Source organism: Mercurialis annua, linkage group LG2 (assembly GCF_937616625.2).
Source record: "Mercurialis annua linkage group LG2, ddMerAnnu1.2, whole genome shotgun sequence".
In the NCBI taxonomy this organism is placed as follows: domain Eukaryota; kingdom Viridiplantae; phylum Streptophyta; class Magnoliopsida; order Malpighiales; family Euphorbiaceae; genus Mercurialis; species Mercurialis annua.
In genome coordinates, this window is record NC_065571.1 from 42510832 (window position 1) to 42525802 (window position 14971).

A 14971-nucleotide genomic window follows, 5' to 3' on the forward strand; every position below is an offset into this window, starting at 1 on the left:
AATATTTTTGAACTCCACAGTACGTAATATTTAAAAATGTTCATGAAATTGCATAAAAACAAACACGTACATAATATAAAAAAATTCTCTAGAAACTAACATCTAAAGAAAACAAGTCCATAATCAGAAAAAAGTACTAATAATATAAACATACAACATATACTAACAGCACTCAGTCAGCACTGCGCCAAGCGGCAATGACTCTCTCCAACTCCGTGCTGGCCTCCTCCGTCTCAGTCTCCAACTCCGGAATGCCGTCAAATTCGCAGTGCTGTCTATGTTGGGCGGTAATCGTGCTGACTTTTTGGATGAAATGCTCGTACGAGGTGGTCACCAGTGTCATCCACTGTAATACCATAAATAGACAAGTAAATTCAATATGTTAAATATATGTAATATTCACTAAATTATAAAATGAAAACTTACATAATCGTTGTTGCTGCGGGGAGGATGTCGTCGTGGAACATCTCTGCTAGGAAGGATACGGGGGTGCGAATGGCGCTCGAACCAGTCCAGGTAAGCTGGATGGCATCCTCCAGCAATAACACGTGGGCTTCCTCAAATCCCATTAACGGCAGCTTGTACATGACCGGAAAAGCGTTCCACATGTCAACCGCAATCGTCACACTCATGTCCACAGAGTACTTGAGTGACTTCCAGGACCTAACAGCCCCTATTGGCCGACAAATTGGCACAGGTACAGTCTGCACATAACCCAGCTGTCGCAGCACCCTAGACGGCATGTACGGCTCGACAATGTCCCGGTACGCTATCCAGCCATAATATGCAGTGTGCTCTACGGTGGCAGCAGGCTCGCCGTGTGATCAGTTAAAAAATTACAAAACAAAAATTAAAATATAGCGATCGTAATAAAATAAAATTTAACTAATAAATTAACAAATTTACATACCTCCTCAGCAGTCAGCGTGTCCAAACGAGCTCGCAAGGACCGAAGTCGGGTGGCTGAGCAATCTGACGCAGTAGCACTCCAGCTAGAAGCTCGAGGAAGATGAGACTCGATCAACAACCGCTCTCGCTGGGGCCGAAAGCATGGAAAGTACTCATAAATCCATGTCTGCAGCAGTGTCAGACAGCCAGTCAAACCGGAGCAGTCTCCTCTCGATGAGATTCCAAGCTGCCGATAGAGATAAGCTAGTGTAGCTGATACCCAGGAAACTGTACTCGTATCTGTGACTCCTTCCCGCACCTCCCATATGGTTGCAGGTCTAATCCGATGGCCACTCTTGTCAGTGAATAGAGTGCAACCTAACGTCAACCAGATCCAGGCTATTGCCTCCACCTCTGCAGTACGGTCATGCCTACATAAGCTGATGATCGACTCAATCAGCACACCTCCCTGGGCAAAATGCTTGCTCGTCTTACTCACCAGATCCTCTGGTGAAATACCTAAAATCTGTACGCAGTAAGCCATCAGCTGAGCCTTGTTCGGCTGACCTGAAAACATAATTTCGCAATTTAAATTAATATCACGCAATAGGTACAGTAAATTTCTAGAAAAAATTGGGCAGCACTTCCCCTAAAAATGAGCATCACCCATTTTCCAGGGAAGTCCTGCAAAGAAATTACAATTGGCAAACCAAAACACAATCCACATTAAACAACTAATTTGTCTAAATATTTTATTAAATAACCTAAAACAATTAACTTATCCTAAATAACATTAAATTTACCTAACATAATAATGAGACGTAATTAAAGAATTATTAAATGTAAAAAATATAACAGAATATCGCACCTGAAACCATAGCCCCAGCAACTGGAATCCGAAGAATATTCCACACGTCATGTAATGTGATGGTCATCTCCCCGAATGGCATGTGAAAAGAGTTTGTATCTGGCTGCCATCGCTCCACAAATGCAGAAAGGAGCGGGATATCCAGATGATCAAACATGATAAACGGGAGATGTGATATCTCAGTCCCGTCTATCAGCACCTTAACCTCCTCTGAGGCCGTCTCATACCACTGTCTCAGCTTCTTCAGAGCTCCATGTCTAGTCTGACACTTCAGCACGCCTCTGTCCGCCCCATCCCATAGCCGAGAAGCAACATGCCCGAGAAAACTAGGAATAACAGTGTCATCCTCGGGTCCACCAGGTACTGGACCAGTAACGGTCCACACGTCAACCTCTTCAGGTCGTCTGTTCGACCCTAAAAGTAACATTAAACATAATTAAATTACATTTAATTTTTTTAACAATATTATTAAATTAATTATAATCATTTAATTATATTTACCTGATGACGAGTCGCCAACGAACCAACCACCTGCACCCTTTTTCCGTTTAGAAATGTAAATTTTTTCACTTGGCTCGTCCTCTGGCTCGTCCTCTGAGCTCACAAAATCATCAGACTCTCTAAGATCCTCAACAGAAATGCGGACGTCATCGGGAGAAGTATGCGCTTGTTTCTTCCGTCGAGCCGAGGCAGAAACTTTACGCGTCGTAACGTGACGGGTTCCCGATCCCCCTAATTCTGGGGCCAAAAACGTCTTCCCCATACGCTTTCTGCCCTGCAGTTATAATAATTTAAATTATAGAAATAATATATATTAAATTAAATAAATTTCTAAAATTATTTAATTTATTTCAAATAATTATTTATTTTATTGTTTTTTATTTTAAAAAAACAATAATTAGATTTAAATTTTTATTTTTTTTAAAAAAAAATTCAAATTTTATTAAATTCCGGAACGGGCGTCCGGCGTCCCCTCCGGAAGAGGGGACGCCGGACGCCCACGTCCCCTCCGGAAGGGGGGACGCCGTTTCCGGCGTCCCCTCTTCCGGAAGGGACGAACGGCGTCCCCCCTTCCGGAGGGGACGTCGGCGTCCACTGTCCCCTCCGGAAGGGGGGACGCCATTTCCAGCGTCCCCCCTTCCGGAAGGGGGGACGCCATTTCACGTCCCCTCCGGAAGAGGGGACGCTGGTTTCCGGCGTCTCCTCCTCCGGAGGGGACGTAAAATCCCGTTTTCTCTTTTTTTTAATTGTTTTTTTAAAAAAAAAACCGAAATTAATAAAAAAAAAAACTTACCGGAGGTTGTCGATTTCTATCTCGTTCCAAATCCGACATTTTCGTAAAATATGAATTTGTGAAAAGTTGAATGAGTTGAGAGGATTTAGGTTTTTTTTATGAATTGGTTTTCTATTGAAAAAGTGAAAAGGGCAAATATGTAATGTGGCTGTGCGGTACTAAGTAAAAAGGGGCGGTGTTTAGCAATCCAGTTCTTAGTCGAATGCAATAATAAATGATCAACTCGTCAAGAGTAACATCCAGTTAAAATTTACTTATGATTCACCTACATACAGTAAATATTAATAATTGAGAAGTGCTACATGACACGAAATGGTATATCACGAATTACACGATTTATTCTACTAACAGTTACACTTATCAATGGATGTACTGTACATACTCTTTTATTTTCCTTTTATTACTCCTTAATTGCAAACATCTATTTTAATTTTAATTTTTTATTTAAATTAAAGTTCTAAACATTAAATTTTAAATTCTATACTTTAAATACTAAACTATAAAATAAAATCTAAACTCCAAACATTAAACTCTAAATCCATTTAAAAAAAATATCAAAAAAAAACTCTAAACTTTAAACCCGAAATTTAAAATTATAAAAATTTAAAATTTAAAATCTTAATTTCTAAATTTTAAACCTTTTAAATAACATTTAAATTGACTGATTTATATTATAAATAATTCAGATAACATAAAAAGTTGGCTAACCCATCTTGGAGTTCCTAAACTATAGTATTTTGATTCATTAGGTCCCTTGCTTTCCTTAGATACCTAAACTTTTATTTTTTGATTTATTAGGTCCTTAAACGGCGATCCATTTAAGGACTTAATGAACCAAAAAACGAAAGTTTAGGGATCTGAGAACGTCAAATCAAAATGTGATGAACCAAAAACACAAAAGTTTAAGGATCTGAGAAAGCTAAATAAAAATTGAGGGACTTAATAAAGAAAAACTGTATAATTTAGAGACTCCAAAATAGATTTAGTCTAAAAAATTATATAAAATAGAAAAATATGCATTTTTTATTAAAATTTATATATGACATAATAAAAATAATATAATTAAAAAAAATTATACACAATCGCTTAATATGTGAATTCAGTGATTGTGGTAAGAAATAATATTAATATTTATAAAGAATTGAATAAGAAAAGACGAAGAAAATTGAATTTTTGTAAGGGAATTCATTATAACAAAGTGTTTACACCAAAATTAGAAATATGGCTAAAAAGCCATAAAAAGCCCGTATTCTTTTTCAAAAGATAAAAAGAGTACTGTGAATAATTGGCCTAAAGTAATTTCCAAAAGTTGATTTCTAGAAGTTAATTATTTTTGCCAGAAGTTGATTTCCAAAAATTTGATTTCTAGAGGTTGACTAATTTTGACCTAGAGGTTGATTTCTAGAGGTTGAGTTCTAAAGGTTGATTTCTAAAGGTTGGTTTCCAGAGGTTGAAATCAAAAAGGTCAAAGTCCCTTTGCAGAAGATTAAGCCCAAATTTGAGATGGCCATTAAATATTAATTTAAATGGCCCATAAGTCCAAGAAGTCCATTCCAGAAGAAAAGAAGTTAAAAAGCACGTGCAGCAGAAACAAGACACGATTGACAGTTTTTGAAAATGGAGAAGAACGTGTGCAGTTGAAACATGAAGCAGTAGTTTTCAAAGGAAAAAGCTATAAATAAGAGAAGAGCAGCCAATTTGCAGCCCCCGATCAAATCCAACAAAAACCAACCCAAAGGCAAAAACACTCGGCACTTAGCATTCTCAATTTTCTTCAATCAGTAAAGAACTTTACGATTGAACTTCTGCAATTTCTACTCAAACACTTGTATTTTCATTTCATTCAATTAGTAAACATATTTACAGTTGAATTTCTTTGTTTTAGCATTACTCGATTGGAGTACTTGTTATAAGGTTAATCAAACCCCAATCGCTCGTTTAAGAAGTTAAGTTACATTTTGGAATCCGCTTCCTGGCACGCCCGCATTTCACACACTTGTTGTTACAAACGCAAAACGCCAGTAACAATTTTTGGCACGCCCAGTGGGACACTAAGAGTTATGGCTAGAACTCGAAGTGAAAAAGGAAAAGATGTTATTGTATCCCAGGATGCAGTGGATGATCCTACTACTACAAATGTAGGACATGGAGACTATGTGGCTCACATGGTCAGAAGCATTGAAAAAGAAAATTTGCCTCTAGGAGAGGCGAGTGAAGATGTGCCTCCTGGCTTTGGAGAGCAACAGCAACATACACCAACTAGGCGAAATTCAGAGCCAAGATTGGTAGGGGCTTTAGACGTTTTGTCAAAAGCCATGGTAGACATGAAGCAGACTCAGGCTAGCTTTAACCAAGCACATGCCGAGTTGAACAGAAAACAGCAGTTCGAAATGGAACGCTTTTTGGCAGAATTGATAGTTGCTGTCAAAATATCATCTCATGATGGTGATGTACCAGAGGCTGTTAACACGGCCAAACAAGATCCTAAGGGACACGGGGGGCAGCCATCTGGAGGAATCCAGGAGATTGGGAGCACTAGTCATGTGCCAATCTTAAACCCGCCCTCTGAAGAAAGGTACGTTCCTCCTCACAAAAGAGATGAACCTGTGTATTTTAATTCTTTTAAAACTAATAATCAAACTGGCCGGAATTCCAGGCCGTTTAATGCAGGTGCTAATTGTCCGACTTCGGACGACCTAGAGGTTAATCAAAATTTTCCTCAACCTCTGGGCACGGGGGGCAATTACATGCCCCAAGAGAGAAATCAGCCTCAGGTGCCACCCCAACCTTTGGGAAGGGAACTAGACATGGAGGCTGTAAGAGAAGCAATTCAGGAGTTGTATGGTCCAGGTCTAAGGCAGATTGACCGACCGCAATTTCACAAGTCTTATCCAGATGTCATTGACAGGGAGAATCCTTACCCTAGAGGCTATAAAATTCCTAACTTCTCTTTATTCTCTGGAGAGGATGGCCACTCCACCATTGAGCATGTGGCGAAATTCACAATTCAATGTGGGGTCTTGGCCAACCTAGATAACATTGCAAATTTCAAGCTGAGATTATTTCCAAATTCTTTAACAGGTACTGCCTTTACTTGGTATGCTACTTTGCCCAGGAACTCGGTGCTTACATGGCAGGAGATGGAGAGGCTTTTCCATACTCAATTTTACCGTGCAGAGCCAGAGGTTTGCATAGCAGAATTGTCAAGAGTTTCTCAAAGGTCGGGAGAGTATGCCGACATGTATATACACCGCTTCAAAAGAATGAGGAGCAGGTGTAAGATTGTCCTCCCAGAGACTGAATATGTGAAAATGGCTCAGAGGGGCTTAAATATTGAGCTCCGGAAAAAGTTCCAGGGGATGGAATTCAGGGACTTTTATGAGTTAGCAGCCAAAGTCTCTGAGTATGAAGAACTGTTGAGGGAGGAAAGCCACAAGAAGAAGGTGGCAATGGGCACTTACTATCAGGAGGTGGGAGCATATGAAACCGCGGTAGCCGACCTCACGGCCACCGGTTCATGTACCTGCCCTATGTTGATTAAAAAGGCACCTGATGGCTGGAAAAAACAACAGAATTCCAATGCCCAACCTCTGTATACTTTTGAGGTTTCAAAAACAGAAGAAATTTTTGATTTTAGTTGAAAGAGAAGTTCATTACTCTGCCTCCGGATCATAAAATGCCTTCAAAAGATGAGTTGAAAGGCAGAGAATATTGCAAGTTCCACAACTCCTGGAACCACTCAACCAATTCATGTTGGGGGTTCAAAAATATTATACAGGATAGGATTGCCAAGGGAGTTTTAAAATTCCCAGAAAAAAAGGAGGCACTGGTAATAGATGAAGATCCTTTTCCGGCAGTGGCGTCTGTGAATGCCAGTGATCTCTCGGAACTTGACTTGAGGTTGTTATTAGATATAAAAAGAAAGCTCAGAATCAGGGAGCAAAATGACCAAAGAGTCAGGGGAGAGCAATTCGAACGGGAAAGGAGAGCAGAGGTAAAGCGGGATTACAGAAGAGAAAGAAGACAGGTATCTAGAAACTCTAATAATTTTGTTTCTACTAACCGCCCTCTTTTGAAAAAACAAAACAGGGCCTCTTACTATCAAAGGAGGTCAGAAAGGCATGTCTTCCCGGAGAGGCGATCCTTCGTGTGGAAGAGGGAGGAACAGCCAAAAGCTCCTTTGGCACCTAGGGAGGAAAAGCCAAAAGCTCCTTTGGCACTTAGAGAAAAACAGCCAGAGGTTCCTTCTACCTTTGAAAACCGAAGAAAAGAACAAAGATTCGTGGTACCACCATTGGTCTCTCCTAGTCCAAGGTGGCATACCAATTATCACAAGAAGTTTCCGCCTCCACTAACAAGAACTCAGAAGAGGAGGCGCCAGAGGTTGAGGGCTGCTGCAAGAAACGAGTGGCAGTCCAGGCACTTGGAAGATCCTAGAAAAGTCGTTGAGGAAAAGGGGTCAAAGAAGATCTTAATTGAGAAGGAGCAATCTGGAAGCCAAAAATCTTCAGAGGCAGTGGAAGTGAAAAATAAAACTTCCCACGTGCCTTCGAAGAAGGAAATTTCAGATATGGAGTTAGAAGCTTTTCTTGAAGGAGAATTTGCAAGAGATGGCATGAACTTAGATGATCTCCTAGAAGGGACATGGAGTTGGATGATCTCGTGGATGAGGAAATCCTAAAGGAGGGAATGAGACTAAACGACCTCTTGAAAGAGGATACTGATGACACTCCACCAGTTAAGGAAAGCGGCAAATTTCAGAGGAGATCTCTAGAGAATGGCGACTCAGAATCAGACACAGAAGGTGATAAGAAGAGATCCATCAGAGTGGGTGAAATTGAGATTCCCCTCACTTGTAATGCTTTCTCCTTGATTCTTCCAAGTGATTTCAAAGGTCCTGACAACTCTGAGGAAGTAGAAGAAATTCAGAGAGAGGAGGTATCCAAACCTCCAAAAGATGAGTCTCGCAGCCAAGTCACCATACAAGAAGCTGCAAATGGTGGACCAAAGAAGGTGATTTTTGACAAACCTGCAGAGGCAATGACCAAACATATTAAGCCTTTGTACATAAAGGCTCACTTCAATGGCAGACCAACCTCCAGAGTCTTGATTGATAATGGTTCTGCCGTGAATATTATGCCATTCAACATGCTACAACCTCTAGGAAAAACTACAGAAGATCTCATCTCTACAGAGGTTAGTGTGTCTGCCTTTACTGGAGAGCTCACGAAAAAACTATTGGTGTTCTCCTAGTAGAGGTAACTGTAGGGAGCAAAACTTCCCTATCAGCGTTTTTTGTTGTAAATTCATCAGCCAGCTACCAAGCTCTTTTGGGACGAGATTGGATTCATGCCAATTGGTGCGTTCCTTCATCCTTACACCAGTTTCTGCTCTTTTGGAAGGGAAATGAGGTGGAGGTGGTATGGGCAGACACAAAGCCATTTACCACTGCCACCAACATGGTAGAAGCCCGTTATTATGACTCATGTGTTGGCCCCATCCAATTTACTGGGAAAAGTGAAAAAGGGCAGAAGAAAGAGAAATCCGACAAACCTCTGAAAATGCATGAAGAGGTCAAAAGAAAAGCAACTGAGATACTTGGATCAACGGCTATTATTCCATACAACAAGCCGTGTTCCTCCATCACCATTGAAGAAATTAATGATTAAGCTCACCTCTAGTGAGTTTGCAGCAGCTGCATCTGCTATCTTAAAAGAACGTATGCAGTACATTATGGAAGGAATTTTGGAGGAAAACAACTTGGCAGAGGTTCTAGATGCTGAAGTGGTTTATGAAGAAGAAGAAGTTTCTGAAGATCATGAGATTGGCTTGGAGGAGCTAGAACAAGCACCTCCTTGGATAGATGATGAAGCCATCCATGTTAGAGAGGAGTTAGAAGAAGTGAATCTTGGAACCTCTGAGGAACCTCAGGTAACTTTTGTTAGTAAAAACCTAGAGGTTGGTTTAAAAACAAAATTAACTGTACTCTTGTAGGAATACAAAGATTGCTTTGCATGGCAATATTCTGATATGCCGGGGTTAAGCAGGACATTGGTAGAACATCGGCTTCCTATTAAGCCCGAGTTTCAGCCATACCGCCAACCTCCAAGAAGAGTGTCAAAAGAAGTTGAATTAAAGGTAAAAGAGGAAATTGAAAAATTGTGTAAAGCAGGCTTTATTAGGCCTGCTAAATATAGTAATTGGTTAGCAAATGTTGTTCCAGTGGTTAAAAAGAATGGAAAACTTAGAATATGCATAGACTTTAGGGACTTAAATGAAGCAACTCCTAAAGATATTTATGCCATGCCAATTGCTGACACTCTTATTGATGCTACAACTAATCATTCTCTTTTGTCTTTTATGGATTGTTTTGCTGGATATAACCAGATTATGGTGGCTAATGAAGACATCTCCAAAACGGCATTTAGATGTCCAGGATCTATTGGGACATTTGAATGGGTGGTCATGCCGTTTGGTTTATGTAATGCTGGTGCAACATATCAGAGGGCTATGAATGCCATCTTCCACGACCTCTTAGGTAAAACTATGGAGGTTTATATTGATGATGTTGTTGTAAAATCAAAACTAATGAAAGATCATTTGAAAAATCTAGAGGAAGCATTTAGGAGGATGAGAGTTCACTGTTTAAAACTCAATCCTCTGAAATGCGCCTTTGGTGTAAAAGCTGGAAATTTTTTGGAGTTTTTGGTCCATGAAAGAGGCATTGAAGTGGACCAAAACAAAACCAAAGCTATTCGAAAAGCTAAACCGCCTAGAAATAAAACAGAACTTCAGAGGTTTCTTGGGCAGGTTAATTACTTAAGGAGATTTATATCTAATCTTGCAGGAAAAACAAAAGTGTTCTCAGAACTGTTGAAATTAAAAAAGGAGGATGTCTTCAGATGGGAAACCATCCACCAAGAGGCTTTTGATGAAATTAAAGATTATCTAATGAAGCCTCCTGTATTGATGCCTCCCAAAAAGGGTATACCTCTGAGGTTGTACATTTCAGCAGCCGAAGGTTCAATTGGGTGTCTGCTAGCCCAGAGCAACCAAGATGGACATGAACAGGCTATTTATTATTTGAGCCGTTCGATGACATCTACAGAGGTTAGATACACTCCTATCATGAAATTGTGTCTGGCTTTGTTTTTTGCCTGCACTAAGTTAAGACACTATCTGCTTAGTAATAGAGTCTATGTGGTGTCTCAAACCGACTTGATGAAATATATGCTAAACAAACCTGTTTTATCAGGAAATATTGGAAAGTGGTTATTAAGTTTGGCAGGCTTTCATTTGATTTATCATCCCCAAAAGTCGGTCAAAGGTCAGGCTCTAGCAGATTTCCTAGCCGACCACCCATGTATAAACCTAGGAGATGAAAGTAAATTTGACTTACCAGTTTTTATGAATGAACATAGACCTTGGATGCTTAAATTTGATGGGTCTAGTACAGATAGGTCTGCGGGTGCTGGAATCATAATAATATCACCTTCTGGAGCTAAGACCTCCTTGTCTTTTAATCTTGACTTTGAATGTACAAATAATCAATCTGAGTATGAGGCTTTGATTATTGGATTAGAAATCCTCCTAGATCTAGGTGCTAAAAAGGTCAAAATAATTGGAGATTCTCAATTGGTTATTAGACAAGTGTCTGGCGAATATAAATGCATGAGTTACTCTTTAACTTCTTATTATGCTATTGCTATACAGTTAATAGAGAGTTTTGAAGAGGTTGAATTAGTACATGTTCCTAGAGAGGAAAATTGGGAGGCCGATGAATTATCACAGCTAGCATCTGGCCTACATCTGTCGGAGGAGTTAACTCACCGACTAGTAATGGTACAAAGAAAAACTCACCCTTCAATTTTTAAAAGAGGAGTACAACTAGATATTTTCAATATTGCTGATAACTTAGTACAGAATTGGAGGAGAGATATTAAAAAGTACCTGGAGAATCCTAGCAAGAAGATGATGTATAAAGTAAGAGTGAGAGCTGTTAACTACGTGCTCATAGAAGATGTTTTATACAGAAGAGGATTCGACAACCTATTGCTAAGATGCCTTGGAACTACAGAGGCACTAGAGGTCATGAAACAAACTCATGAGGGAGTTTGTGGAGCACATCAATCCGGAGTGAAAATGAGATGGCTGATCCGAAGACATGGTTACTTCTGGCCATCTATCATAAAAGATTGCATGACTTTTGCAAAGGGTTGTCAATCGTGCCAAAGGTATGGAAACATACAAAGACTTCCAGCTGCTGAGTTGAAGTCTGTCATCAAACCATGGCCATTCAGAGGTTGGGCCATAGATTTGATAGGTAAAATATATCCTCCATCTTCTAAAAATCACAGTTTCATAATTGTAGATACTGATTATTTTACCAAATGGGTAGTCGCTAAGCCATTGGTAAAAACAGAGCAAAAAGATGTTATTAAATTTATTAAAGAGGAAATTATTCATCAATTTGGAATTCCACAATCAGTAACTACTGACCAGGGCACAATGTTCACTGGTAAGGAGATGCAAGAATTTGCCACTGATTATGGAATAAAATTATTGACCTCTACACCTTATTATGCTCAGGCCAATGGCCAAGCTGAATCTTCTAATAAAATTATCATCAACATAGTTCAAAAAATGTTGGAAGAAAATCCAAAGGATTGGCATCGAATTTTATCAGAAGCACTCTGGGCATATCGCACCTCTAGGCGAAATGCTACTGGAGTAAGTCCATTTATGCTAACCTATGGTCATGATGCAGTGTTACCCATGGAGGTGGTGGTGAGGTCATTGAGAGTAGCTAAACAGAATCATTTGACTCCAGAAGATTACAATGAAACCATGATGATGGAGTTAGAAAATCTAGAAGAAGGGAGACTTCAGGCTTTAAACAATATGATTATACAGAAGAAGAAAGTCTCCAGAAGCTACAACAAGAAAGTTAGACCTAAGACATTTCAAGAAGATGAGCTAGTATGGAAGTTGATCTTACCCCCTGGTACTAAAGATAGAGAATATGGGAAATGGTCTACTAATTGGGAAGGGCCATTCTTAGTCCACAAGATGATGAAGGGGAATGCATACTGGCTATCAAGTCTAGAGGGTGAGCCTCATAAAAAATTTATTAATGGAAAGTACTTGAAGAAATACACTCCCACCATCTGGGAGAAATACAACTTAGAAATGACTTAATGGCTTTTAGCCATACATGTACTGCAGATTATGTAACTTGTTTTAGCAAATATCAGTACATGAGTTGTAACATTGTGGCTTTTAGCCGAATGTGTTATCAGATTTTTAAGAGTTTGGCTATTTCGGCTAAACCTGTACTTTTTCATTAACTTATGGATTTTGGCACAAGTTGTAATGTAATGGCTTTTAGCCATTTTTGATAATTAAAATTCTAAAGTTTGGCTACTTTAGCTAAATTGGTGAGGCTAAAATTAATTCCAGAAGTTTGTTCTAGAGGTTGACTTCTAAAAGTTGATTCCTAGAAGTTCAAGTTGACTGTTCAGTTGATCCTCTAAAAGTTGATTTCAAGAGTTGACTGTCAAAGGTGGAAAGTAATCTAGCAACCACCTACAAATAATAAAAGAAATATGGGAAGAGGTCACTTAGAAAAGACCATGCAAGACACCTTAGAATTGACTGGCAAGGTTGCCTTGAGATTAGCAGGAAGATTTATAGAAGTCCATAGGATAAAGGGGAAAAGATAAGTGATAAAACTTTAATTTGTTTTTCCACTATCCTAGTGTCAAACTCTATAAGTTCTCTATTCCTCTAAGACTTCTTAAACTTTGGCTAAATAAGCTAAAGGGATAAAAAGAAAATTCAACAACATTCAACAACAAACAAAAACGGCCCTGTAATGCAATGCATGGCTGTAAGTGACATATGTGATTTGTTCGTGAAACAAGTCCTGGTATGGACATCACATCACTACACAAGTATATGGCAAAAGCCATCTTCATACCAGGAACATAAACACATAGTGAAAATGCAATGCATGGCTGTACCTGTAAGTGAATCTTGGTGTGGAACACAGCAAGCAAACAAATGGCTGGAGAGCCATCTTCACACCAAGACATTTGAAGTTTAGAAAGTACCTGAATAGCGTCTCTGTAATGCAATGCATGTACAAGTGTATTTGTGCAAGTGTACGTGTCACAACAAGCAGGTAATGGCCAAAAGGCCGTGTGAGAAAAATATCCTCTGAGATAAATAGAAGGAACATCATCCAACAACTTTTGAAGGTACTAAATTATTACAACTATCAACTACTTGACTAGTTCGAAATACAAGTACTGCTAAATAGTATCAAAGTTGGTGGAGGAGTTCTGAGCAGTGTGCGACAAGTGAGACGGAGAAAAATTTGAATATAGATGCTACACTTCAACTTATCTCATTCTTATCGGCAAACGACTTCACTTTCACAAACTCCAGACAAACGGCTTATAAATTCATGTTATGATATTTCTCTTGGATGGCGACATGCAAAAGCTGGATATAAAATAGCAGGATCTATGGAGCTGACAATGTAATTCTCTTCATCCTGTAAGTTCAAATCATTTCATGTAGTTAATTATGTGCATAAATTTTAAAAGTTAGATTGGTTAAAAATAGTGCAGTTGGAATTTTCAATTGTGATACATGCAAATGTATAAACCACCTGCATAGCCAATTTATATCTTTACTGTTGCTCAAATGAAAATGGTAAGTTTAGGCTTAAAACACAAATATGGCCTGAATATGCTATGTCATTATTAAGAGTATCTGCATTTTAAAAACGGCTTAAGAAAAATAGCCGATTTGATAGAGATACATGATTCAAAATATCTTACAGGATCTCTAAGGATATTATCAAATTTCAACCATTTGAGTAAAAGTGCACATAATGATTCATTTAAAAGATTTATGCCAATACACTAAATGTTTTATATCCAAACCACTCAAACACATAATGTAATAATAGAAACAATTGAAAAGCCAAATATCACTTTCGGTTGTTATATTTTGTTGAGTCGGATTGAAATTTTACGGCTAAAATTAAAAATTAGCTTGTTAGCCGCAAATTTAAATAAATTTAACTTGTTGCAAATTTGATGTTGCCGATATAAAGGAACCAATTCAGACTTTTGAACCAAATTTCAATTTTTCAAAGACTCTGAAATTGGTATTTCACTTCGGCATACTTCATAAATTCGAGTTTATACAAGATATTGGCAAAACACATGGATGTCTAGCATTTCTATTCACAACAAGACACATGTTCAGAGTTCCTGAAAATTGAATAGGATATATCTACTTGATATTTTACTTTTGACAATCAACAAAAGGAGAAGATATGTACCAATTCAAACACGGTTTGTTCAAAAATCGTCTGCTCGTTGAATATAGGGAAATCCCCTTGTTGTTTATGGTTTCTTTGAAGTTGAAATTGCCGGAATTGGTTACTGTCGGAGGTGTTGTTACTGCTACCACAAAGAGATGCCTCCGAGAAGCTTTAGAAAGCTGCTGCGTTGGAGCTAGGTGAACCGCTGGACTCGTTGGCCGGCGTTGAGGAGTTGAAGCGAGCGGCTGGAAGCAAACTGGGCGGCCACGAGCTGGAACTTGGCGCTGCGGGGCTGAGCAGCTGGGCACAGAGAAACGGCCAGTGACCCACGGAGGAGAAGAGGAGCTGGGCGATGGTGAGCTGCTGGAGGAAACGCGCACCGTTGCTGGGTCGCCGGGTACGTCGGCAGTTGCTGAACTTTGGAAGGAAGCCGCCGGTTTTTGGTAACTCAGCTGCTGCCGCCATGGAGGAGAGGATCTGCTGCTGTTGCCGCCACGGAGAAGAGTTGCTGCTGTTGCCGCCGGCAAAGAAGACTCGCTGTGCCACCGCCGGCGTGGAAAAAGGAAGACCCAGCTGCTACCGC

The 14971-nt window shown here is 39.4% G+C and overlaps 2 protein-coding genes and 1 long non-coding RNA gene across 3 annotated transcripts; 1 reads left to right on the top strand and 2 right to left on the bottom strand.

Moving 5' to 3' along the window:
- Nucleotides 1-24: 24 nt before the first annotated feature.
- Nucleotides 25-537, bottom strand: LOC126670112 (uncharacterized). The gene is made up of 2 exons (XR_007638658.2): nucleotides 427-537; nucleotides 25-346 (listed from the first exon to the last, which is right to left on the bottom strand). It is a non-coding gene; the product is annotated as an uncharacterized LOC126670112 (long non-coding RNA).
- Nucleotides 538-628: 91 nt separating this feature from the next.
- Nucleotides 629-3191, bottom strand: LOC126668532 (protein MAIN-LIKE 2-like). The gene is made up of 5 exons (XM_050361723.2): nucleotides 3051-3191; nucleotides 2258-2531; nucleotides 1757-2170; nucleotides 911-1455; nucleotides 629-673 (listed from the first exon to the last, which is right to left on the bottom strand). Exons 1-5 carry the CDS (start codon nucleotides 3087-3089, stop codon nucleotides 629-631), a joined length of 1317 nt encoding a protein of 438 aa, XP_050217680.1. The 5' UTR covers nucleotides 3090-3191.
- A 5580-nt stretch (nucleotides 3192-8771) lies between these two features.
- LOC126668534 (uncharacterized) lies at nucleotides 8772-12248 on the top strand. Its single transcript, XM_056104672.1, has 2 exons — nucleotides 8772-8981; nucleotides 9045-12248. The coding sequence occupies exons 1-2, from the start codon at nucleotides 8772-8774 to the stop codon at nucleotides 12246-12248; spliced, it is 3414 nt and encodes a 1137-aa protein (XP_055960647.1).
- The last annotated feature ends 2723 nt before the right edge of the window (nucleotides 12249-14971 follow it).

What these genes read in the sequence shown, in the direction of transcription:
- LOC126668534 (XM_056104672.1), top strand. Translation starts at nt 8,772, where the DNA reads ATGCAGTACATTATGGAAGGAATTTTGGAGGAAAACAACTTGGCAGAG. An exon ending in GAACCTCTGAGGAACCTCAG is followed by an intron (nt 8,982 to 9,044) that starts GTAACTTTTGTT and finishes GTACTCTTGTAG; the next exon opens with GAATACAAAGATTGCTTTGC.
- LOC126668532 (XM_050361723.2), bottom strand. Translation starts at nt 3,089, where the DNA reads ATGTCGGATTTGGAACGAGATAGAAATCGACAACCTCCG. An exon ending in CGTTGGCGACTCGTCATCAG is followed by an intron (nt 2,171 to 2,257) that starts GTAAATATAATT and finishes TGTTACTTTTAG; the next exon opens with GGTCGAACAGACGACCTGAA. An exon ending in TGCTGGGGCTATGGTTTCAG is followed by an intron (nt 1,456 to 1,756) that starts GTGCGATATTCT and finishes TTATGTTTTCAG; the next exon opens with GTCAGCCGAACAAGGCTCAG.